General features: G+C 48.9%; 1 protein-coding gene across 2 annotated transcripts in view; it reads right to left on the bottom strand.

Annotated features, from left to right (window-relative positions):
- The window catches only part of LOC139057684 (uncharacterized), a 504738-nt gene that overhangs the window by 150129 nt on the left and 327478 nt on the right, over positions 1-27131 (bottom strand). For both annotated transcript variants that reach the window (XM_070536400.1, XM_070536401.1), the window contains exons 3-4: positions 20948-21129; positions 3826-4060 (exon numbers count right to left, since the gene is read on the bottom strand). In XM_070536400.1, coding sequence (XP_070392501.1) covers positions 3826-4060; positions 20948-21129 — 417 coding nt within the window. The remainder of the gene's footprint in view (positions 1-3825; positions 4061-20947; positions 21130-27131) is intronic.

The raw sequence follows: 27131 nt of genomic DNA, 5'->3' as shown, positions 1-27131 counted from the left end.
ACCCCGGCCCTCAGTCCCCAGCAGCTGCGAAGCAACTGACCACGGCGGCGGTCAGCCGTGCGACGCAGCAGAGGGTGCTAAGAATCCCTGGCTCCGGACAGGCCGCCATTGGAACATGAACCTGGCAACGTTTAACGCTAGGACGTTATCTAGTGAGGCGAGTCTAGCAGTGCTATTGGATAAATTAGAGAGCAGTAAATGGGATATAATAGGGCTCAGTGAAGTTAGGAGGCCAAAAGAAGCATGTACAGTGCTAAAAAGCGGGCACGTCCTGTGCTACCGGGGCTCAGCGGAGAGACGAGAACTAGGAGTCAGATTCCTGATTAATAAGGGTATAGCTGGTAACATACAGGAATTCTATAGCATTAACGAGAGGATGGCAGGCCTTGTTGTGAAACTCAATAAGTACAAAATGAAGGTTGTACAGGTCTACGCCCCTACCTCCAGTCATGATGACCAGGAAGTCGAAAGCTTCTATGAAGACGTGCAATCGGCGTTGGCTAAAATCAAAACAAAATACACTATACTGATGGCCGACTTCAATGCCAGGGAAGCCAAAACGCAGGTGGGATACAAGTCAGTGGGGGAATATGGCATAGGCACTAGGAATAGCAGGGGAGAGTTATGAGTTCAGTTTGCAGAACAGAATAATATGCGGATGATGAATACCTTCTTCCGCGAGCGGGATAGCCGAAAGCGGACGTGGAGGAGCCCGAATGGCGAGACTAGAAATGAAATAGACTTCATACTCTGCGCTAACCCTGGCATCATACAAGATGTGGACGTGCTCGGCAAGGTGCGCTGCAGTGAGCACAGGATGGTAAGAACTAGAATTAGCCTAGACCTGAGGAGAGAACGGAAGAAACTGGTACATAAGAAACCGATAAAAAAATAGCGGTAAGAGGGAAAATAGAGGAATTCCAGATCAAGCTACAGAACAGGTATTCAGCTTTAACTCAGGAACGAGACCTTAGCGTTGAAGCAACGAACGACAATCTTGTGGGCATCATTAAGGAGTGTGCAATAGAAGTCGGTGGTAACTTCGTTAGACAGGATACCACTAAGCTATTTCAGGAGACGAAAGATCTGATCAAGAAACGCCAATGTATGAAAGCCTCTAACCCTACAGCTAGAATAGAACTGGCAGATCTTTCAAAGTTAGTGAACAAGCGTAAGACAGCTGACGTAAAGAACTATAATATGGATAGAATTGAACATGCTCTCAGGAACGGAGGAAGCCTAAAAGCAGTGAAGAAGAAACTAGGAATTGGCAAGAATCAGATGTTTGCGTTAAGAGACAAAGCCGTCAATATTACTAATATGGATGAGACAGTTCAAGTGGCTGAGGAGTTCTATAGAGATGTATACAGTGCCAGTGGCACCGACGACCATAATAGAAGAGAGAATAGTCTAGAGGAATTCGAAATCCCACAGGTAACGCAGGAAGAAGTGAAGAAATCCTTGGAAGCTATGCAAATGCGGAAGGCAGCTGGGGAGGATCAGGTAACAGCAGATTTGTTGAAGGATGGTTGGCAGATTGTTCTAGAGAAACTGGCCATCCTGTATACGCAATGCCTCATGACTTCGAGCGTACCGAAATCTTGGAAAAACGCTAACAAAATCGTAATCCTTAAGAAAGGGGACGGGAAAGCCTTGAAAAATTATAGACCGATCAGCTTACTGTCCGTTGCCTACAAACTATTTACTAAGGTAATTGCAAAGAGAATCAGGAACACCTTAGACTTCCGTCAACCAAAGGACCACGCAGTATTCCGTAAAGGCTACTCATCAATAGACCATATTCACACTATCAATCAGGTGATAGAAAAATGTGCGGAATATAACCAACCTTTATATATAGCTTTCATTGATTACGAGAAAGCGTTTGATTCAGTCCAAACCTCAGCAGTCATGGAGGCATTGCGGAATCGGGGTGTAGACGAGCCGTGTGTAAAAGTCCTGAAAAATATCTATAGCGGCTCCACAGCCACCGTAGCCCTCCATAAAGAAAGCAACAGAATCCCAATAAAGAAAGGCGTCAGGCAGGGAATTAGGATCTCTCCAATGCTATTCACAGCCTGTTTACACGTGGTATTCAGAGACCTGGATTGGGAAGAATTGGGGATAAGAGGCTATGGAGAATACCTTAGTAACTTGCGATTGGCTGATGATATTGCCTTGCTTAGTAACTCAGGGGACCAACTGCAATGCATGCTGACTGACCTGGAGAGGCAAAGCCGAAGGGCGGGTCTAAAAATTAATCTGCAGAAAACTAAAGTAATGTTTGACAGTCTCGGAAGAGAACAGCAGTTTACGATAGGTACTGAGGCACTGGAAGTGGTAAGGGAATACATCTACTTAGGACAGGTACTGACTGCGGATCCGGATCACGTGACTGAAATAATGAGAAGAATAAGAATGGGCTGGGGTGCGTTTGGCAGGCATTCTCAGATAATTAACAGCAGATTGCCATTATCCCTCAAGAGAAAAGTTTATAGCAGCTGTGTCTTACCAATACTCACGTACGGGGCAGAAACCTGGAGGCTTACGAAAAGGGTTCTACTTAAATTGAGGACGACGAAACAAGCTATGGAAAGAAGAACGATAGGTGTAACATTAAGGGATAAGAAAAGAGCAGATTGGGTGAGGGAACGAACGTGTGTTAATTACGTCTTAGTTGAAATCAAGAAAAAGAAATGGGCATGGGGAGGACACGTAATGAGGAGGGAAGATAACCGATGGTCATTAAGAGTTACGGAATGGATTCCGAGAGAAGGGAAGCGTAGCAGAGGGCGGCAGAAAGTTAGGCGGGCGGATGAGATTAAGAAGTTTGCAGGGACAACATGGCCACAATTAGTACATGACTGGGGTAGTTGGAGAAGTATGGGAGAGGCCTTTGCCCTGCAGTGGCCGTAAGCAGGGTGATGATGATGATGATGATGATGCAATATTGCTGGGAAATTAACTAATGTGTCAGTGTTACGGCACATGTAAATCCACAGGCCTGTGTGCCGCATCTAATGAAATAAAACAAAACGGATACGCCGCCATTCCCGTAGATAGCATGATTTTGATCAGCGGCTGATATTGAGGAGGCCGGTTGGGCGTTGCTATGCCTCGTCGCCACAGCACAGTTATAACAATTGGCCACGTCGATGTTAACAGCGGTGTCGGTACCATCAGCATTGCCGACTTCCGAGAAGCCCGATTGTATACCGCGCAAGAGAAAAGTGAATTGTGCACCACCGATGCGAAACTGACATACAATTTTAAAGCGTCGCGACGGAAAGCGCTTCTCTCACGGTGTCAGAACTTATGTCTCTGCGACAGAAAGTGTCACATTTCTAACGCCACGACAGAAAATATGCAGTCCCGATAGAGTTCCTGTTGTGACGTCCGAATCGCTGTTGCGATAGAAAGTTGATGTCGCGACTTCATAAACTCTTGTTGTCGTGACAGAACGTTTCTGTTGCGACTTCACAACTCTTGGCCGTCGCGACCGAATGTTTCTGTTGCGACATCTGAATCGCTGTCATAATGTCAGAGTGGCTGTCACGATAGAAAGCAGTTGTTTCGACTTCAGAATTCTTGTTGTCGCGGCAGAACGTTTCTGTTGCGACTTCAGAACTCTTCGTCATCGTGACAGAATCTTTCTGTTGCGACGACAGAATTTCTGTCGTAACGTCAGAATTGCTGTCATGATAGAAAGCTGTTGTCACGACTTCAGAACTATTGTTGTCGGGCAGAACGCCGGCAGAAGAGCTACCAACTACCCTGGCCAGCCAGCACTCTCTACAGAGCGGATGTTGCAACACGTGGCCTCACCTGAGCGCTGCTGGAACGTATCACGTGCTGCTGTCTAGGGCTTGGCGAGGGCTCTAGTTTGGGCAGCCGGGCGGCGGGTGTCGCTTCGGGAGCCCGGAAAGTGGGCGTTGGGGCGGCGCTCGCTGCGGCCGAAGGCGCGGCCGAGACGAGGCGCGAGGTGCTCTGCAGGATCTGCGCGTACTTGCCGTCGATATAGGTGCCGATCACTTTCGTCTCGTGGATTGTCGTCACCCCGCTGCAAAAGAAGGTGCATGTTAAGTGCTTGCGAACGGCAGAGACTGTGCAAGCTGCCAGCAACTTGCGAGCAAGCATAACGCGCAGAAGAATGGGCTACACTCTTAAAAATTTCGCACCCTTATGGGTGTATTGCGGGTGTGTTTATATTTTCACCCTTGTCAACACCCCTACAACACCCTTTCTAACGGAAAAGGGTGTTCAATAAGAAAACACCTTTGGAACACCCGAGCCTTTCTAATTTACAACCCTAATTTTACGGGAGTAAGTGAACAAGCTTACAGTATATGATAAAAGAACATTGGCAGTTAACGTTTTGATATTGGCTATACATGAAACTCGCGCTACCTGCGCTTGAGTCAGGTAGCTGGAATGATTAGATCAGGGCACCTAGGCATCTGCGCAATGACTCCGAACAGCGGTCAAAAATGAAGTTTCCTACGAATGTTGATTTCGAACGGATGCCACTAACGCGCAGATTTTTCATAGCCAGATATCCGCAAAAGCCTTCGCATGATCAAAGGCAAAATTTGTACAACGCTATCCCTGAATACTTAAAGGTGTGCAACCAGTTAGACTGGGAATGGTTTGGAGCGATGGTTAACGGTAAATAGCCCACCAACTTACGGTTTGTAGATCATATTGGCACACTCAGCAACGCTGCAGATTATCTGCAACAAACTTTTGAGGACCATAGCGAAAAAAGTGTAAGAGTCTGATTGAAGGTTAGTATGCAGAAGAGAAAAGTAATGTTCCGCAGCCTGGCGAGAGAACGAAATGTCACGATCGGCAGTCAGCCTCTAGAACCTGCGCTGAAATAAGTTTATCTAGGTTAATTATTCGCAGGGGCCTCTGATCAAGGAAATTTACAAAAATTAAAAATTAGTTGGAGAGCTCACTGCAGGCATTACTATATCATCACCATGGAGCTTACTGCTAATCATTGCTTTCTACCGTTATTAACATATGGGGCTGAAACTTGGAGGTTGCCAAGGAAGCTTGGGAAGACGTTGAGGACCGCGCAACGAGCGATGCAATGAAAAATGTTAGGCGTGACGATAATAGACGAGAAGAGAGCGATGTGGATTAGAGAGCGAACGGGGATAGGTGATATTCTCGTTGACATTAAGAGGAAGAAGTCGTGCTGGGCAGACCATGCAATGCCTAAGGAAGAGAACCGCTAGTTTATTGGAGTTGCAGAATGGGTGTTAAGGGGAGGAAGCACAGTCGAGGAAGGCAAAAAATAACATGGGCGTGATGGAATTAGAAAATTGGAGGACTCGTTGAACCAGTTAACACAAGACAGGGGTATTGCATATCTCTGGAGAAGCTTTCGTCCTGCGATGGACATCAAAATGGGTTGATGATGATGATGATGATGATGTTACGACATCCATGCCAGCTTCGTGGCATGTCAATCATGTTACGTCATGCATGCGTGTCATGCACGTTCTGATAGCTCGATTGCGTCGATTGCGGGGGGGGGGAGGGGGGAGTAGCGGGCACACCGGGCACTCGTAACGCTTACTAAGAGTAAAATTTTTGCTACTAGTGTACAACTAGAAAAGTGGTCGCCAGGTGTCACTCAAGAAAAAATATTTCCCTGTGAAGAATCCAGCCGCTAACGTTTAGATATTTCTCTCCGTAAAAGGGCGCCGAAGGGCAAGAATACAGCCAATGTTTGCAAAGTGCCCGATCTAAAGCAGCCCGAACTTGTTGTGATCGTTATGCAAGAACCTCACTGCACGAGCGCGCACACACACCGAGAAAGCACATTTGCAAACCCAGCGCTTGCCGAGCACATAAACGATGTGCGAACGCGACAGGAAAACCACAGTAAGCAATCGGCGAGCTGCAAACGTACCTGCATGACCTCCGCGACAACCATAACTGCCTGTCTCGGAGGCCCTGTGTTGCACCATTGTATTTCTTCTTGCTAACAATGAATCCAGGCTGCAGTGACAGATGGCGCTGCAGTAGACCGGCGTGCTCTAGCACTCCCGGCCGTGATCGCAAAAAGAGGCATGTTTTCGCCCCCGGACGACACACTACCCTATTCCAGTACACCTTAGCACTGCCCTAAATGTCGTTGGCTTAAGAAATGCCGCCACGTCGTGGCACTTTGCGGGATCGGGAAGTGCACCATGTTTGGAAGCAAGATGGCCCAATATAGTTAATTCTTTTGGATTCAATATACAATTCCCTTAGCTAAGCTGCGGGCCAGTTTGCTTAAGGCAAGTTGTTTCAGCCGTTTAAGTAGTGTCTGGAAGTCGGGCGCAAACATCAACATGTCGTGTAAATAGCAGGGGCAGTTTGCCGCTGTAGGCGACGCATAATTGTGTCCATCATCCGTTGAAATATGGCCGCGCATTAGAAGGGCCGCACGGCATGACATTAAATGCATAGAAGCTGTACGCTGTGACAACTGAGTTCTTACAGAGAGAAGCCTCGGTCATGGGCACTTACTTGCCCAGAGGGAAGATTTAAGGAAGAAAAAAAGTCAAGTGCGTCGTCATTGCGCGGTAAAATATAGATATCTTTTCGCGAGATTTTGTTCAAAGACAATATTCAACACAAAATTGCATTGAACCATCTTTTTGACAAGAACGATTGGGGATGCTCATAGACTGCTTGATGACTGAATAACGCCTCTAGTGAGCATGTCAGTCACCTGCTCATCAATAGCCCGCCTCTTAGTAAAACTAGTTGGTAACTCCTCATACTGAAGTAATTATGCGCAATTCTGCACTCCCCCATTGACGCGTACACCCACACGCGCATACACACGAGAACACCACCCACACGCCCGCCTCTCTGTGGCTGAAAGCCGGTAAGGCCGCTGCTGCATAGGAACATGGGAGCCAGTGCCGATCGTGTAGAAGACAGCTGTCGCTCGACCCGGAGAAGTAATGTCGCAATCAAACGATGAGCTGAATTGAAGAAGATGGAAAAACTGGCGCACTGCGTTGAAGTAAGGTTGCAGTCGATGGATGCTGTAAAAGGGTGCGGTGAAGAACTCGAAGGAACAGTGTCTACAGCGGCGTTGCAAGCGGCAGTTGGGTCTGCGTCCGTGTTGCAAAGTGCACCAGCACAGCTCGACCGAGGCACTCGCGGCGTAACAAATGAAGCGAGAGCGACTTTGGGTTACAAACGCACATGAAAGTGGTGCCAGTACGTAAATAAAGCAAAGCGCATGGCAGAGGAAACATTCGGCGATGGGCGAAAAGGTCAGACGGCATAGAAAGCGCCTCACAGGGAGTTGCACGGCAAGGGGACGATCACAGATGACCAAGGAGGTACGTCGATGTCTCCTGTGAGGAACTTAGATTGAGGTGCACGCTGAACAATCCCAGGTGGTACAAATTTCTGGAGTGCCCCACTACGGCTTGCCTCATAATCAGATCGTAGGTTTGGCACGCAAAACCGCACAATAGAACTTTTTTTTTTCTGTGAGCACAAGTTTGGCAGGAGGCTGTTCATCAAATGGCGTGTCAAAAAGAGGAAGGAGCGCAACATAGAGGCGGGCGCTGTCAATGACGGCATGATGGCTTGAAAGACTATCCCATCCGATGATGATGTCGTGAGAACAAGAGGTGAGATATAAAGGAAAGTCGCAGTAACGCCCAAAAGTTTAAGCATCGATTGCGATAGCAAATTAGCCCACATCTATACGCAGTAAGGATATATACTAGCTTTATCGGTCGTATAAACTAGGAAACTTTCATGTACTGCCTAACTAACAAGCATGGTTTCAGCGCGTACAAGCAAACATTAACGCGCCACATTCCACGAGCGCGCACACTCGCTGCAAAACACGGGACGCTGGTGCGAGCACGCGTGACAGCAGCAGCGAGTGAAGTATGATTCGTGCGGTCTATCGCTTCCAAGCAAGAGCGGCAGGAAAGCACACAGAAAGTCATGAGCCGGCTGCTGATCCCTTTCAGGATCTGGCGCAATGTATGCGCTGGTTACGCGCAGTCAAAGCGGCCCTCTCGCGCTGCCTGCTGTAATGTTTGGGGTCGGGAATGAAATGGATGGTAGCTGGCCCATGCCGTCGTACAACTCATCCACGCTGAGGACGTTGTTGAAGGGAGATACTTGTTCTCATCGATAACGAGAAATGTGGGATTTATTTACAGTATCTACATCAGAACGTTACAGTTCATCAGTCTAGCATGACTGAACGAGAATGCACACTAAGCAGCGCAACAGCTGCTAAACACTCTGTCCTCCCCAGATCCCTAGGTGAGGGAAAACGGCCGTTCACCGTCGACCATTTCGGAGGGTCCGAAGTCAGCGTAGCCGACCCGCCTTTGAGGGTGAGGGTTTACACATTCACTTCCGCACAGGTTTCACTGACCACACCAAGGTGAGAGGGTTTACGTAGACAGAGGTCTTGATATGAGCAGGCGCCTCTTGGTCCCAGAGTCTACCCCCAGACAGTCATTGAATTTAACAACTTCACTGTTAAATTCAATGACATAAAGCTGCTCTTCAACGACAACTCGGGCGGAGCAAATGCCTAATGGCTGAATTTGCTGCGTGCTAGCTGTTCATAGCGAAACACCTGAAAGTGACACCATCACCTTCAGAAGTCTGCGGCAAAGCCGGGCATGCATTACCCAAATTGCGCTTCCTGGTTCTACATGCAGTTACTAGTGCCTGTACTCCTTCCACGATCACATAAATCACGTTACGAAGGTAAATCGCAGGCTTTGGAGATTTCTAAGGACGCCCAGTTCTCGCCTTCCGCACTACGCTGACTAGTTTCCTGGGCACGAGTGGCCGCACGACGCTTCGTGGGCGAAATGAATCGGCGGTGGACGACTGCAGCGAAAGCGCATTCGTCCGGTGGGGAATCGAAAGGCGGATGCGGTGAAGCGCGGCGTTGAAATTCTCTCGACGAGTAGATGACAGTTGGTTGCTAGAAGTGAAAAGTAGGTGGCATCCGGCGCTTGCAAAAACGCGCCACATGATTAGCAATGCCGCAGAAGTTACAAAGCGGCCGGTAGTCTGGTGTGCGCCATGGGTTTTGCCCGCGGGGATAATGTGGTGCTAACCGGGCACCAGATGGTGATGTATGCGTTGGTGCGTGAAACGCGGCACGGAGCGGCGTTGCAGGCATCATGGCGACCTGCGCATGCGCAGCAACATGAGTGTTGTGAAAGAGGGAATGCACTCGGGGCGACTGGAGGACGTGCTGTATCGTGGGTGTCAACGAATAATAGGGTGTCTCTTGCGTCAGTGGCACCCATGAAATTGCACCGCCGTGTTGTAAGCGAATGTTACGTACGGCAGGACCGCATCGCACGTCTTTTGCTCGACGTCGACGTACATTGCTAGTATGTCAGCGAGGGTCTTGTTCGGGCGCTCCGTGAGACCATTCGTCTGCGGATGATAGGCAGTTGTCCTCCTGTGACTTGTCTGGCTGTATTGCAGAATGGCTTGCGTGAGCTCTGCTGTAAAAGCTGTTCCTCTGTCGGTGATGAGGACTTCTGGAGCATCATGTCGCAGCAGGGTGTTCTCGACGAAAAATTTCGCCACTTCGGCTGCGCTGCCTTTCGGTAGAGCTTTAGTTTCAGCGAAGCGGGTGAGATAGTCCATCGCCACGACGATCCACTCATTTCTGGAAGTTGATGTCAAAAACGGTCCCAACAAGTTCATTCCGATCTGCTGAAAAGGTCGATAAGGAGGCTTGATCGGCTGTAGTAAACCCGCTGGCCTTATCGGTGGTGTCTTGCGTGGCTGACAGTCTCTGCATGTTTTTACGTAACGGGCGACATCGGCAGTTAGGCGCGGCCACTAATACCTTTCTTGTATCCTCGATAGCGTCCGGAAGAAACCGAGGTGCCCAACGGTCGGATCGTCATGTAGGGCGTGCAGTACTTCTGGACGCAGCGCCGACGGAACAACAAGAAGGTAGTAGGCGCAGACTGGTGAGAAGTTCTTCACGAGTAGGTTGTTCTGAAGCGTTAATGAAGACAATCCACGCTTAATTGCCCTAGGGACAACGTCGGTGTGCCCCTCCAAATACTCGACTAGGGCTTTTAGCTTCGGGTCTCCTCGTTGCTGTTCGGCGAAGTCTTCCGCGCTAATTATTCTAAGGAAGGCGTCGTCATCCTCGTCATCTTGCGGCGGCGGGTCAATGGGGGCGCGTTATAGGCAATCGGCATCTGAGTGTTTTCTTCCGGACTTGTATGTTACAGTGATGTTGTATTCTTGTATAGTCTGAGGCTCCACCGTGCCAGCCGTCCTGAAGGGTAATTTAAGTTAGCTAGCCAACACAACGCGTGATGGTCGCTGACCACTTTGAATGGCCTGCCATATAGGTAAGGGCGAAATTTCGCTGTAGCCCAAACGATGGTGAGGAATTCCTTTTCGGTTGTAGAATAATTGCCTTCCGCTTTTGACAACGACCTACTAGCGTAAGCTATCACGTGTTCATGTCCATCTTTTCTCTGGACTAGGACGGCACCGAGGCCTAGGCTACTGGCGTCAGTGAGTATTTAGGTATCGGCGTGCTCGTCGAAGTGCGCGAGTACGGGCGGCGACTGTATGCGTCGTTTGAGTTCTTGAAATGCGTCGGCCTGCGGCGTTTCCCACTTGAACTCGACATCACATTTGGTCAGATGCGTTAGCGGCTCAGCGATGCGTGAAAACTCCTTGACAAATCGCCTGTATTAGGCACACATGCCTAGAAACTACGCACTGCCTTCTTGTTGATGGGCTGCGGAAACTTTGCAATGGCAGCTGTCTTCTGCGGGCCGGGGCGGACTCCAGACTTGTTGATGACGTGGCCTAGGCACATATGCTCATCGTAAGCGAAGCGGTACTTTTCTGGCTTCAAAGTGAGCCCTGATGACTTGATGGCCTCTAGTACTGTTGCAAGCCGCATAAGGTGATCATCGAAATTTCCGGCGAAGACAACCACGTCATCCAAGTAAACGAGACAGGTCTGCCACTTCAATCCTGCTAACACCATGTCCATCATGCGTTAGAACGTTGCAGGCGCCGAGCACAGTCCAAATGGCATAACCTTGAACTCGTACAGGCCGTCTGGGGGGATGAAGGCCGTCTTTTCGCGATCTCTTTCATCGACTTCTATTTGCCTATAGCCAGACTTGAGGTTCATCGACGAGAAGTATTTAGCGGTGCAGGGCCGATACAATGCGTCGTCTATCCGTGGGAGGGGGTATACGTCCTTCTTCGTGATCTTGTTCAGCCGACGATAATCGACGCAGAAACGTAGGGTTCCGTCCTTTGTCTTCACCAGGACAACAGGGGATGCCCACGGGCTTTTGGACGGCTGGGTAATGTCGTCGCGCAGCATTTGGTCGACTTGTTATCTTATAGCTTCACGTTCTCGCGGCAAAACTCGGTAAGGGCTCTGGCAGAGTGGTCGAGCGCACTCCTCGGTGATTATGGGATGCTTGGCGACTGGTGTTCGTCGAATCCTCGATGTCGTCGAAAAGCAGCCTTTGTATCATCGGAGCAGACTTCTGAGCTGCCGTTGCTAAATGACGGGGAGACTTGGATTAATGCCGTAGTCTAGTTCGGGGACCATGGTCGTCGGGGTAGATGCGGCGGAATCCAAGAGGACAAACGCATTGCCGTTTTCCAGAATTTCCTCGATGTGCGCAATCGTCGTGCCCTTGTTGATGTGCTTGAACTCCTGGCTGAAGTTTGTCAGCAACACTTCAGTTTTCCCTCCATGCAGTCGAGCGATCCCTCTTGCGACGCAAATTTCACGTGCTAGCAGTAGGCGTTGGTCGCCTTCGATGACGCCTTCTACGTCAGCGGGTGTTTCGGTGCCGATCAAAATAAGAATGCTGGAGCGAGGCGAGATGCTCACTTGATCTTCGAGCACACTCAAGGCATGGTGATTACGAGGGCTCTCCGGCGGCATCGCTTTATCTTCCGACAGAGTTATTGACTTTGATTTCAGGTCGATGATTGCGCCGTGTTGGTCCAGGAAGTCCATACCGAGAATGACGTCTCGTGAACACTGTTGGAGGATGACGAAAGTGGCAGTGTAAGTCCGGTCATGAATGGTTATTCTCGCCGTGCAAATTCCAGTCGGCGTAGTGAGGTGTCCTCCGGCGGTCCGAATTTGGGGACCCTCCCATGCACTCTTAACCTTCAACTGGGTGGCGATGTGTTCACTCATTACGGAATAATCAGCCCCTGTGTCCACTAAGCCGGTAACTGCGTCGCCGTCCAGAAGCGCCTCGAGGTCGGTGGTTCTTTGTCTGCCGTTGCAGTTAGGTCTTGGCGTCGGATCACGGCTGCGTCGTGTTGAACTGACGTTGAAACGTCGCGTCGTCAAGTCGTCTTGGCTTCCTGATTTCGTCGCGATGGTGGCGTGTCGTTATTATGTCGCTTAGATGGTCTCCGTCGGTGGCGGAGGATCTTTGTCAGCTCGATGAACAGCAACCGCACCTCCATCAGTTGCTGCTTTTAGTTTTCCGGATATGGGCTCGCGGAGCGGCCCCGGGCTGGACCCGTGTATGGTCGGCGCTGCGGCGACAGGTAGCGGCCTGGTGACGGCGAACGGGATGGTCGTCGAGGGCTCCACTGATTGGCGGCGAGGTAGCCCGCGATATCGCGAGGTCGTTCGCCAATCTGTGGTCACGGCGCGTTAACGGCGAACCCTCTGAATTCCATCTCCCGGTATGGGCATCGGCGGCAGATGTGCCCGGCTTCTCCGCAGTGATAGCAAAGCGGACGGTGGTCGGGGGGGGGGGGGCGCCAAAGGTCGATCTTCCTTTGAATGCCGCGTGGGGTGACGGGTTCGTGTGCTGGCGGCGGGGGTGGTGGTGGACGACGGAACTGTGTCGTCACTGGGCCCTGCCGTGGGCGTGGAGGGGGAACGTGACAGCGGGCTACAGCGGCGTATGTCATCGTTTGCGGCTGAGGCTGCGGCGATTCAGGGGCTACTCCGAGTTGTTGTTGGAACCCCTCACGTACGACGTCAGCAGTCGAAGCCACTTGAGGCTGTGATGACGGGAACAGCTTCTGTAGCTCCTCCCGCACGACCACTCGGATAGTCTCGCGCAGGTCGTTGGTGGCCAGTGACTGAACTCCGGCGTAGCTTGTCGAATTCGTGCGGCGGTCGAATTGCCGGTTTCGCATCTCGAGTGTCTTCTCGATGCTAGTGGCCTCGCGAAGAAACTCGTCGACAGTCTTTGGTGGGCTTCGTACCATCCCGGATAAAGGTTCCTTCTTTACACGACGCATCAGTAGCCGGACTTTCTTTTCCTCGGACATTTCCGGGTCGGCGTGGAGGAATAGGCGGCTCATTTTTTTTGTAAAAATCGTGGTGGTCTCATTAGGCAGCTGCACTCAGGTTTCTAGTAGTGCGTGGGCTCGTTCTCGGCGTACGACGCTTGTGAATGTCTGCAGGAAGCCGCTTCAGAAAAGGCCCCATGTCGTGAAGGTGGCTCCTCTGTTCTCGAACCACGTCCTGGCAGCGTCTTCCAATGCGAAGAAGACATGTCGCAGTTTGTCGTCGCTGTTCCAGCTCTTAAATGCAGCGACACTCTCATACGTCTCGAGCCAGGCTTCCGGATCCTCGAATGTTGAACGGTGGAACGTCGGGGGCTCCCTGGGCTACTGCAGCACGACAGGGGATGCTGGGGCTGCCATAGGGGTGGACTTGGTGGCAATCTTTCTGCTCGTCTCAGGTAGAAGTCCGTGCTCTGGGGGCTGTCCTTGCAATCGGCGGCTAGTACGCTGGTCTTGGGCGATGTTGGTTTTGTCCTCGGGTTTGGATCGCGGCTTTGCGGAGGTGTTCGGTACATGAAGGCACAAGCACCTCTACCAGATGTCACGTGATAGTGACGTTAAAGAACACAGTAGCTATACTGTGAAAGACAAAACTTGCTTTTATTGGGCGAACCTGTGCCCACAAAACAGGATAAACTTAAAGGACAACGAGAGCGGCGAACACAGTCGGCGATCGTCGAAAATTTTATCAGCGGGTCAAGCGCGTCGGCTTTTATACAGCAGTCGTCGAATGTTCCAGACTGATTGTTGGGACCCGCGTGCCTTCCACAAAGTTCTACACCATTCGCGTCAGGCGATGAAATCAGATAACGCAAGGTTCGGCGACAACAGACAGCGGATAGAAGCATGGATAACTTTCCAGAAACGTCGGATACATGCAGGCGCGTCCGCGCTGTGCGACAACATTTGTTAGGCGGCGAAAAGTGGTCGCCCGATAAACATAAGTACACCTGTCAATATACAGTGTTGCGATTTTTTGCCAACAGCATCTTTTAAAACAGCATCAACAGCTCTTTTAAAATATCGCCGCTCTTGTCGCTTTCCGATATTGTCGCATCGACACGCTCGCAGAAATCCATGAGATCCTCGATATAACTAGCGAATATCTCACCACGATGCTGCGCTCATTCTCGCAAAGGGTGCTCGGCGCGAAGCTTGCTGGCTGCAGGCCGCTTAAACACCTATGTGAAGTTAGTCTTGAAAGCCACCCAATTCGATAGGTGAGGTTCGTGGTTGCGGTTGCTCAGGTAGAATATGCCGCTGTTCGGTTTCGTAGCGTCGTCCCACTTGTTTTGGTTGCTCACCCTTCAATATCAGATGGGTCAGTCCGCCACGTCATGGTCTCCCAGCCCGCTGAAAGTGGCAGGGTGACGCTTAAGCAACGTACCCGAAAAGGCCACAGCACGCATCGCGACCGTTGGACGTGGTGACGGGTCTTCCGTCATGACCGGAATGAATGTCCTGCTTGGAAGTTTCAGGTTTCAAGGCGTACCCAGCACCTCCACCAAATGTGACGAGGTTTATTGCGCTCGTCGAGCGGCATCCAGGAACACAGCAGCAGCAGCAATAGCTCAGCTGGATCGGCAGACTGGTAGTGCGACACGCAATGGCGTCAAAGCTTTCTAGCGTGCAGATGTTCTCCTGGTTCCGAGACACGCGACGGTGACGGGACTTTCTAGTACCACTCTTCTTCCCTACAATGGAATAATAATAATAATGATAATAATAATAATAATAATAATAATAATAATAATAATTAGTAGTAGTAGTAGTAGTAGTAGTAGTAGGAGGAGTAGGAGGAGGAGTTCTAGTATGCGCCATTATGGTTGGTAATATTGATTAATGATTAGTAGATTAACTGATTAAACGTATCCCGCAAAACTATTATTGTTCATTGATGTGTACCTTTCATTTAATGGCTTAATTGATTAGACCTATTCGATTAATCATTTTTGAGAGTTTGGCAGTGGTGACGCGAAAATTTCGAAATCGCACTGGAATGGTGGCGCACAAGCGGTGACTGTGCGACTGCAGTAGAGTGACTGTCGACTGTTCTTTCGAGTCCCGAGTGGTGGCGACCCGAGCGCTTCCCATCTCTTCCCCCACATCGCACACGGCACAACGCCACACGAAACCGGAGGCTTGAAATGCCCTCGCAATTTAAGGCATAGTGTAGCAAATCAGTCGTTTATCGTCGTGCCACTCCCAGTCCACTAAAGACGTGGCCCACCATACGCGCCGGCTTCAAGCATGTGTTTCACATAGCGATGGCGTTGATGTCACGATGGATAGATTGATGATTGGACGGATGGATGGAGGCGATGAGCGTCCCCTTTAAAACGGGGTAATAGGTTGTGCCATCAAGCTCTTGGTATATGACTTTGCCAGATGTTCTACGTATCTTAAAAAAAACCCCTAAAAACGCCCCGCAAAATGGTTTCTTAACAACTATCGGGAACTTTGTTTTTGGACGCCTGCGTTTTTGCGGTCTTCATGTTTTTTCTACCTCCAAATTTCCAATCGCATCTAACTAATCTCTATTGCGGACATGTTTACTTTCCGTCTGCTGTCTCTGAAACCAAGGGCTTCAAGGAGGCCAGTGGAGCCTAAACCAACCACTGGGCAGATATCATAACATTCTAATAAAACATGTTCCATCGCTTCCATAGTATACGGCAGCAATCACATGCTCCTTCTTCCTCGTACCTCGCATTATAACTCTGCCCGTTCTTAGGCATTCTGACCTCGCTTCGAAAAGTGAAGAGCTTCCCTTTGAGTTATCGTAAATTGATTCTTCCCCGTTTCGTTTTTTTTTTCTTTTTCATTTACGTAGTTACTCATAACAGGCTGCGACTCCAAATAAACACTCGCCACGTAGTGACCGCGCCGAGAAACAGCCGGCCCAGGTACAGGACTGCAGCGACAAAATGCGTCAAATAACGGCGTGCGCTGAGTGCGCTCAAGTCGTCGTGGTGCCGCGGCGCACAAGCCCGGAAATAAAAGAAAAAGGAAGACGCGTGTCGAAGGACTTTCGTTGTGTATGGGCGTCTTGCGCTGGAGTTTGAGGTATAGTAGCGGCGCCTGGTGGCGGCGCGGGAAACGACATCTGGGTCGTACCAGCTTGGGTCGTATTGAGCCCTGGCTGCGGCGAAGCACGTTTCTAGGCCGAGTTTTGCGTGGATTCGCACTTTTTTCTGCCCTGTTGCGAGTGCGAAAAGGCTCGTCACTTCTCGCAGACCATGCCGACCACGCTGCGAGCTCGCCGCAGCCTATAGTTTAACGAAAACGGGCTCTCCGTGTGCCGTGGGACGCAATGCTGGGAGCAGACGGAATCGGTGGCGCCGATCCGGAGAGGCCTAGCCCAGCCTCGAGAAGGCGTCACCGTCATTATTTCTGCGTCATGGGCTGCCACGAACAAGAAGGCCTGAATCCCAACATCATATTCTGCCGTTTTCCTTCAAGGCCTCACGAAGTGGAGCGTCGGGCGCGCTGCATAGCTGCAGTTCGTCGCGCTGAGTAAGCGAAACTTCGCGCCATGCTGACTGCTTCGCCTGTCTTGAAGCTTGCTTGATTATCTGCGTTCTAATGTTCGGTCTTTTGCACCTACAGTCCCGACAGCAGACCGACATAGCAGCAGGCATGGCTGGTAATTCACGATTCGTGACCCGGCCACAGCGACAATTAACAATTCGACCGATGCGAAGTGGTGAAGTGACCAGGTGTGTGCAAATGAGCACAAATGGTCGGGCTCATTCGATGACAATTCACTACTCCACTACGAGCAGCACAGGTAAAGAGAGTTAAATTCGCTCATCCTTGATCTCAAGCCAGCACGTCGAGGCAACGCAGCAAGGCAGTATTGATTGCAGCACATCGATGTTCGAGCGTTGTCATTAAAACTTACATCAAGCGAGCGGCGTACGAGCTCGCGCTGCAGCGCGATTCGCACGTACGTGCGAGCTCATATGCATTGCATCAGTTATTACCAGTTACTAAAAAAGACAGATGGCCGCTACTACAACGCAGGCATAACTACTTGTTTAGCGGCATGCAGTCAACAAAGATTGCAGGCCGCCGTCAACAAAGATTGCATGCCGCCGTTTGGCGGCATGTCGAAAGACCGCTGCCGTCGCGGCGCGTACGATCGTGCGCTCGAGCAGTTCGTACATCGCGGCGGGTACCGTCGTGTGCTCGAGCAGTTCCGTACACATGATGTCTGCTTATCGCCGCTGTGGATTCATTTATAGCAAGCATTTCCTCGCGTTTGTGCGCCTGAATCTAGCAGCTAGCGTGCAAACCTTACCTGAAGTTCCACTTCGTACGCGACTCGCTTCACTTGCGATTGACACGGTGCTAAAACTTCGCCGCCCAATTCTTGAACGGCGTACACGTATTCGGCACTGCATAATTTCTTGCCTTTACGCAGCGTGCCACCCCTGAAAAAATCTTCGGCGCCCGATATTCGCTGCGGGTCCTGAAACAACACAACCGAAAGTGGCGGGTCCATAGTGTAAACGTGCTTTCCGAAGCAGACGACCGAGCTTGGTACGACCCATTTTAGCGCAGAGGGCGCTTTTTAGCACCTTTTTCGCAGCGCCCCCTGGGCAATGCAAGAGCCCCATGCGTGTCAACGCGCTGGAAATACAGCAAAGTGGCATTCCATCGTTTCCAGAAAAGAAAAGCAGACGACGCGCACCTGAGAGCGACTAGAAAAAAGCGAACACAGCTTTGTTCGAAGCACTGCACTCGGAACGGCTTCTTTCTTGCCAGCGAGCAGTCCATTGCTTTCTTTTTATGTTTAAAATATCTTGCTAATGTTCCAAACTGCTGAGTGTACTTTGTTTAATAATAATAATATTTGGGGTTTTACGTGCCAAAACCACTTTCTGATTATGAGGCACGCCGTAGTGGAGGACTCCGGAAATTTTGACCACCTGGGGTTCTTTAACGTGCACCTAAATCTAAGCACACGGGTGTTTTCGCATTTCGCCCCCATCGAAATGCGGCCGCCGTGGCCGGGATTCGATCCCGCGACCTCGTGCTCAGCAGCCCAACACCATAGCCACTGAGCAACCACGGCGGCTTGTACTTTGTTTAGGCATGTGCTTTGATAAATCACAGTGATGCACGCTTAAGCTTCATTTTGTTTTCTGTTAATAGTTTTTTGCCCCATATTTAGCGTTACTGAATGCTTTAAGCAGCAGGAATATTTTCGCCAGTGGACTTTTGTCTACAGGCACCGTAGCAGGAATGATAACTACCTCAAAAGGTCTGAACTTGGTCATGACATACGTTAGGCCGGGAGGCGACATATCGTTTTCATAACTTGCTTTAGGTAAGCGTTGCAAGCGGAAGATGCTGTTTTCTCCTTCAAAGCAGTGAGGTGTCCATTTATTTACTCGCCAGAAATTTAGAAGCAGTTGTAAATAGCGCACGTTCCAGCGTTGCAGTGTTCGACCTGTGCACAACGCCATTTGTTTGGAACGCTGGTCACACCACTAGATTCTATTGCAAGTAGGGGTGTGCGAATATTCGAAATTTCGAATACGAATCGAATATTTTCCTTATTCGAAGCGTATTCGATTCGAGGAATGCATATTCGTAAATTCCCGAATATTCGAGTACGGCCGAATAATGGTCGAAACAGCGAATATTCGGACAGACTGTCAATAATTTAGCAATTAACGAATTATATGCTTGCTCCACATTCTCCTAAGAACATGTTTATTCACTGAGAGCTTCACATGATCCGCTCATTATCTGTATGCTCTGCATGAAGATGGCAAATTGGGCCAGTTGGTTGGGATTCATAGTAAGGTTCGTTACAGCGCAACACAAAACAAGGACAAAAGAAGGTCACAAGAAGACGACACAGCGTTACAGCACTGTGATCTTAAGTGCTGTAACGAACCTTACTATGAATGTGTACGCTCTGTTCCAGTCTATCTGCACCAGGCCCGTGAGCCATGATCAGTTTCGATTTTTTTTCCAAGCTTTATTCCAGGGCTCTTTCATAACAATATATTATGTACTTTCGGGATTTGTAAGTATGCGCAATAAAATATGCACCAAGAAAATGTTACCTGGATAAATGTTGTCACAGTGCATAGAGAGCCCTTACTTTGTGAACATGTTGAGCAGTCAATTTACCTTCGCGATAACTTGTAACAAGCGTTTACCTGACAGAGCATTACCTGACATTACCTGAGTACATTGCCTATAATGAGTGCCTCTTTAACCTGCAGCAACCTCGTAAAATGCAATATTATTTTTAAAAGGGTAATAAAGTTATTGTTACCTAGTTTTGCAATTTTTTAATACTACACATATATTCGATATTCGATTCGATATTCGAAGGCAGTTTTTCGCCTTATTCGTATTCGATTCGTATTCGAAAATTTCAATATTCGCACACCCCTAATTGCAAGTGATTCAATCCGTTTCCATTTCATGCATTCACAAAAACGCCGATGACTTTGCAAAAAGAAAACCTCGCCGAGCGTTGAGAACCTGCTGGAAGAAACTCAACTTGGTCCCATTGGTTGTTATTCACTTCTCACTTTTCACCGCTTTTGATCATCTCTACGGGCGGCAGTTGCGTTCCAGATACTGGACCCTGCCTAGAACACCGCGCACTGCGCGCACGAACAAGCGCCAGTCACGAGGCCCTTACCACAAGGATGAGCTTAATACACAGATAAAGACTCACCCCGGGTCACTAACGAAAATGTTGTTCGTTTTTATAGCAAGGCACACTGAGCAGGCACCGCAACAGTTTTTAGCCTCGGTATATAAGTTCAGAATATCTATATTTTGCTTCTGGAAACACCACAGACGTTACTGCCGATATATTGTGGGATAATGTTCTGCAAAACGAGTAACGCCTCCTGGAGTCGCGGACAGCGTCCGAGCACTTGTTCTCGCAGGCTGGTTGTGTGGCCATTCCAAGAAGGCGTCAGTTTCACCCAACCAGCTTTTTGACATTCATTCGCTCTTGAGGAAACATAATACCGTGTAAAATAATAAACGAGCAATATTATTTTCCCGGCACATAATTTGCATATTTCAGTCGGGCTTAACTTTCAATCGTGTCATTTTTTTTATTTCTTGTTTAACTGTACTACACACAGATTCCCTAGAGTCACGTTCCTTATTTAGTGCTGCGTTAAGAGTCATTTCATAGCATACATTGTTCATCTCTACAAAAGCCACTGGTGCCAACTGCGGCTAGTCATTAAAATACTAAAGGTTATCCTTTATCGAGCGTTTATACGCTTGTGTTTTAAACTTGGTTCCATCTCTCAAATATTAAAGTATTGTCCTACAGAAATAGATAACTGTGTTTCAACCTTGTTAAAGGAGTCCCCCGGCGAAAAGGTCGAATAATAGTTTAATCGATAAAAGAAACATGCATCGAATGCGATTAATCGATTAAAGGCTGAAATGATGAACGATTATTATTAATCGAACAAAAACATTAATCGACCATCCCTACGCTAGGTAACCCTGTTAAAGCACGCGCAGCATTCCAGCCCAGAGTGACACACGTATTCGAGTGCTTTTTCTGCGCCATCGCAAGAACCTTGCCCGTTCTCAAGCTCACCGGTGTACGTGCGTTCCTCCGAGCACAGTGACCAGTCCGGTCGGGTACTGGGGCCGGGTGCTGGTTGCTCGGCTGCTTGTGCTGCTTGGCCGCCGCCTGCTTGTGGAGCTGGTCGGAGTTGGTGGAGGGAGCACTTCGTTGGCGCCTCCCCCGACGATCTCGAAGCCCAGCACGTTAGTCGTCTGCAAGGGCGGACGTGTAAGCCAAGTTTAAGCAACGATTGTTGCCAATGGCAGTTGCAACAGTTGACAGTCACTTTAGCATGCTCTAAAGATGATCAAGGCCTGTGTCCTCACGCGACATTCAGTAAACTACTTGACATATTGTTACTTGGCATACTCATTCGAATGCGTTTTTCTTCCTATTACATTTTTCTCTGTTATTATTCGAATGCGAAAGGATTATATGGTTCATGAGGTGAAAACTACGACAAAATTTAAAGCTCGTAGGTTCGACTCCCACCACAGGTAGTCGGTTCAAGTGCCTTAATTACACCTTATTTAACTGTGTCTTAATTAACTTCGCCCTAATTAACACCAAAGGTTGTGTGTTCAACTCCCGCCAAAGGTTGTGGGTGCGACTCCCAACCATTCTGGTGCATTGCCATTTGTTGGGCGTGTTGGTACATTGAAAGCATATTTAGCGCCAGCAAACAAGGACGGAAGGGAGACGCATTGTGTTGTCGTCTCCCTTCCGTCCTTGTTTGCTGGCGCTAAATATGCTTTCATTCTGGTGCCATTGAATTTTTGGTGCCATAACGCTAGATGGTCAATCTTTTCGACCATTATCATCATCATCAGCCTGGTTACGCCCACTGCAGGGCAAAGGCCTCTCCCATATTTCTCCAACAACCCCGGTCATGTACTAATTGTGGCCATGCCGTCCCTGCAAATTTCTTAATCTCATCCACCCACCTAACTTTCTGCCGTCCCCTGCTACGCTTCCCTTCCCGGAATCCAGTCCGTAACCTTTAATGACCATCGGTTATCTTCCCTCCTCATTACATGTCCTGCCCATGCCCATTTCTTTTTCTTGATTTCAACTAAGATGTCATTAACTCGCGTTTGTTCCCTCACCCAATCTGCTCTTTTCTTATCCCTTAACGATACACCTATCATTCTTCTTTCCATAGCTCGTTGCGTCGTCCTCAATTTGAGTAGAACCCTTTTCGTAAGCCTCCAGGTTTCTGCCCCGTAGGTGAGTACTGGTAAGACACAGCTATTAAAAACTTTTCTTTTGAGGGATAATGGCAACCTGCTGTTCATGATCTGAGAATGCCTGCCAAACGCACCCCAGCCCATTCTTATTCTTCTGATTATTTCTGTCTCATGATCCGGATCCGCAGTCACTACCTGCCCTAAGTAGATGTATTCCCTTACGACTTCCAGTGCCTCGCTGCCTATTGTAAACTGCTGTTCTCTTCCGAGACTGTTAAACATTACTTTAGTTTTCTGCAGATTAATTTTTAGACTCACTCTTCTGCTTTGCCTCTCCAGGTCAGTGAGCATGCATTGCAGTTGGTCCCCTGAGTTACTAAGCAAGGCAATATCATCAGCGAATCGCAAGTTACTAAGGTATTCTCCATTAACTTTTATCCCCATTTCTTCCCAATCCAGGTCTCTGAATACCTCCTGTAAACACGCTTTGAATAGCATTGGAGAGATCGTATCTCCCTGCCTGACGCCTTTCTTTATTGGGATTTTGTTGCTTTCTTTATGGAGGACTACGGTGGCTGTGGAGCCGCTATAGATATTTTTTAGTATTTTTACATATGGCTCGTCTACACCCTGATTCGGTAATGCCTCCATGACTGCTGAGGTTTCGACAGAATCAAACGCTTTCTCGTAATCAATGAAAGCTATATATAAGGGTTGGTTGTATTCCGCACATTTCTCTATCACCTGATTGATAGTGTGAATACGATCTATTGTTGAGTAGCCTTTACGCAATCCTGCCTGGTCCTTTGCTTGACAGAAGTCTAAGGTGTTCCTGATTCTATTGGCGATTACCTTAGTAAATAGTTTCTAGGCAACGGACAGTAAGCTGATCGGTCTATAATTTTTCAAGTCTTTGCGGTCCCCTTTCTTATGGATTAGGATTATGTTAGCGTTTTTCCAAGATTCCGGTACGCTCGACGTTATGAGGCATTGCTTATTCAAGGTGGCCAGTTTCTCTAGAACAATCTGCCCACCATCCTTCAGTAAATCTGCTGTTACCTGATCCTCCCCGGCTGCCTTCCCCCTTTGCATATCTCCCAAGGCTTTCTTTACTTCTTCCGGCGTTACCTGTGGGATTTCGAATTCCGCTAGACTATTTTCTCTTTCATTATTGTCGTGGGTGGCACTGGTACTGTATAAATCTCTGTAGAGCTCCTCAGCCACTTGTACTATCTCATCCATATGAGTAATGATATTGCCGGCTTTGTCTCTTAACGCATACATCTGATTCTTGCCAATTCCTAGTTTCTTCTTCACTGTTTTTAGGCTTCCTCCGTTCCTGAGAGCATGTTCAATTCTATCCATATTATACTTCCTTATGTCAGCTGTCTTACGCTTGTTGATTAACTTCGAAAGTTCTGCCAGTTCTATTCTAGCTGTAGGGTTAGAGGCTTTCATACATTGGCGTTTCTTGATGAGATCTTTCGTCTCCGGCGATAGTTTACTGGTATTCTGCCTAACGGAGTTACCACCGACTTCCATTGCACACTCCTTAATGATGCCCACAAGATAGTCGTTCATTGCTTCAACACTACGGTCCTCATCTTGAGTTAATGCCGAATACCTGTTCTGAAGCTTGATCTGGAATTCCTCTATTTTCCCTCTTACCGCTAACTCATTGATCGGCTTCTTATGTACCAGTTTCTTCCGTTCCCTTCTGAGGTCTAGGCTAATTCGAGTTCTTACCATCCTGTGGTCACTGAAGCGCACCTTGCCGAGCACGTCCACATCTTGAATGATGCCAGGGTTAGCGCAGAGTATGAAGTCTATTTCATTTCTAGTCTCGCCGTTCGGGCCTCTCCACGTCCACTTTCGGCTATCCCGCTTGCGGAAGAAGGTATTCATTACCCTCATATTATTCTGTTCCGCAAACTCTACTAATAACTCCCCCCTGATATTCCTAGTGCCTATGCCATATTCCCCCACTGCCTTGTCTCCAGCCTGCTGTTTGCCTACCTTGGCATTAAAGTCACCCATTTGTATAGTGTATTTATTTTTCACTCTACCCATCGCCGATTCCACGTCTTCATAGAAGCTTTCGACTTCCTGGTCATCATGACTGGATGTAGGTGCGTAGACCTGTACAATTTTCATTTTGTATCTCTTATTAAGTTTCACAACAAGACCTGCCACCCTCTCGTTAATGCTATAGAATTCCTGTATGTTACCAGCTATATTCTTATTAATCAGGAATCCGACGCCTAGTTCCCTTCTCTCTGCTAAGCCCCGGTAGCACAGGACGTGCCCGCTTTTTAGCACTGTATATGCTTCTTTTGGCCTCCTAACTTCAGTGAGCCCTATTATATCCCATTTATGCCCTCTAATTCCTCCAATAGCACTGCTAGACTCGCCTCACTAGATAACGTTCTAGCGTTAAACGTTGCCAGGTTCATATTCCAATGGCGGCCTGTCCTTGGGTTTTCGACCCAAGAGCCATCTAAGGCTTTCGCCTTTATATAAGACATACTTCAGAAAAGAGCGCAAAAACGGGACACGGATAATGGGCACATCAACATACAGCCCTGTTTTGGGGCGTTTGTTGAAGTATTTTTTCGTAGCAACAAGCTCGGCTAGTCACTAGTCTGAAGTCCCTCAATATAAGTTCATCATCATCATCATACTCATCATCATCATCATCAGCCTGTTTTATGTCCACTGCAGGACGAGGGGCCCTCCCTGCGATCTCCAATCACCCCTGTCCTGCGCCAACCGATTCTAACTAGCGCCCGGGAATTTCCAAATTTCATCGCTTCACCTTATCTTCTGCCGTCCTCGACTACGTTTCTCTTCTCTTGGTACCCATTCCTGTAACCCTAATAGTCCAACGGTTATCTAATCAGCGCATTACATGACCTGCCCAGCTTCATTTTCTTTTTGCCTTCCTATCAATTAGAATATCGGCTATAACCGTTTGCTGTCCGCTCCAAACCGCTCTCTTTCTGTCTCTCAACGTTATGCCTAGCAATTTTCGTTCCATCGCTCTTTGTGCGATCCTTAACCTGTTCTCAAGGTTCTTTGTCAGTCACTTCCAAGTCTCTGCCCCATATGTCAGCACCAGTAAAATGCACTGAATTTACACCTTTCTCTTCAATGATAGCAGTAAGCATCCAGTAATGAGTTGAGAATGTCTGCCGTATGCGATCTAACCCATTTTAATTCATCTATTAATTTCCTTCTCATGATCAGGGTTCCCTGTGATTAATTGACCTAGGTAAACGTACTCCATCGCAGACTCTAGAGGCTGACTGGTGATCTTGAACGCTTGTTCCCTTGCCCGGCAATTCATCATTATCTTTGTCTTCTGCATAACAATCTTCAACCTCACTCTCACACTCTCCTTGTTAAGGTCATCAATCATTTGTTGTAACTCGTCTGCATTGTTGCTGAATAGAACAATGTCATCGGCAAACTCAAGGTTGGTGAGCTATTCGCCGTCGATCTTTACTCCTAAGCCTTCCCAGTTTAATAGCCTTGCAATGGATGCACTGAAGAGTTCCGTGGGTAGCCTCTCTTCGTAAACGAGGAGGCAGGTGACGCAGAGCAGGAACAGTTGGTTAACCGAACGGCTCACACTCGTGCCAAGCACTAGCGATCCGGCTGGCCCACTGATTGCACAGCAGGCATGGAAGAGACGATCTGGCTGGCCTTGTTCTTGTGCTTTTCTTCATTACAGTTACCCCCGGTGCAAACGCGGAGCCATCCTGGCGACTTACGACGTGGATACGAGTGGGTCATAAAATTGTTTCAGGCGGCGCACGTGAACAACATCCCGTCCACGACGGCGCTTGTCGGATGTCGATGTAAGCGGCTCTATGACATAGTTGACCGGAGAGGTGCGTTCGACGATGCGGTATGGTCCTTCATACTGCGAGAGAAGTTTTGTCGAAAGTCAAGGTAGAAGGCACGGACAACAAAACAAGGGTGCCGGGAGCGAAGTTCGGATTCGTAGCGTCGCCATCACGATTGGCTTTTTGTCGTTGTTGGTCAGCGGAGGTGAACTTTCGGGCTAATTGACGGCATTCCTCGGCGTATCGGGCGACGGCTGAAACGGGAGCACATTCTGACGCGTGTGGTGTATAAGGCAAAACCGTATCGATGCTATCGGAAGGACCGCGACCGTAGAGAAGAAAGTATGGAGAAAATCCTGTGGTACATTGTGTAGCCGTATTATATGCGTACGTGACAAATGGGAGGATGATGTCCCAGTTTGTATGCTCCGATGAAACGTACATGGCGAGCATATCACCAAGGGTGCGATTGAAACGCTCTGTAAGTCCGTTAGTTTCAGGGTGGTACGCCGTGGTGGTCCGGTGAACTATGCGGCATTGAGCAAGCAGAGCTTCAACCACCTGCGACAGAAACACACGGCCTCTATCACTTAGCAGCTCCCGAGGTGGGCCATTACGAAGAATGAAACGACGGAGCAGAAAGGATGCAACGTCACTGGCGGTCGCTGCAGGTAGAGCAGCAGTTTCGGCATAGCGTGTAAGGTGATGAACTGCTACAATAATCCATCGTTTTCCAGCGGGTGTCAGTGGTAGCGGCCCGTACAGGTCAATTCCCACATGGTTGAAGGCGCGAGCAGGACACGGAAGCGGCTGTAATAAACCGTGGGCCGCATGAGGCGGAGATTTGCGGGGTTGGCATTGCGGGCACGAGCGGACAAACTTTTGGGCAAAAGTAAACATTCCTCGCTACTAGTAACGTTGCCGCAGGCACTCATACATCTTCGAAACGCCTGCGTGTGCACATTGTGGGTCAGTACGGAAAGACGCGCACATGTCGGAACGCAAAGTCCTAGGGATAACCAGGAGCCACTTGTGACCATAGGGCTGGTAGTTGCGTCGATACAAGAGGTTATCCCGGACAGCAAAATGGACAGCTTGGCAACGCAGGGAGCGGGACATTGCAGATGCAGGCGAGCCAGAAAGGAGATCCAGAAGAAAGGCCACCCAAGAATTTTCGCG

This window comes from Dermacentor albipictus, chromosome 3 (genome assembly GCF_038994185.2).
Source record: "Dermacentor albipictus isolate Rhodes 1998 colony chromosome 3, USDA_Dalb.pri_finalv2, whole genome shotgun sequence".
Taxonomy (NCBI): domain Eukaryota; kingdom Metazoa; phylum Arthropoda; class Arachnida; order Ixodida; family Ixodidae; genus Dermacentor; species Dermacentor albipictus.
Note: the sequence above shows the minus strand (reverse complement) of the source record. Positions and strands in the feature narration are given on the sequence as shown.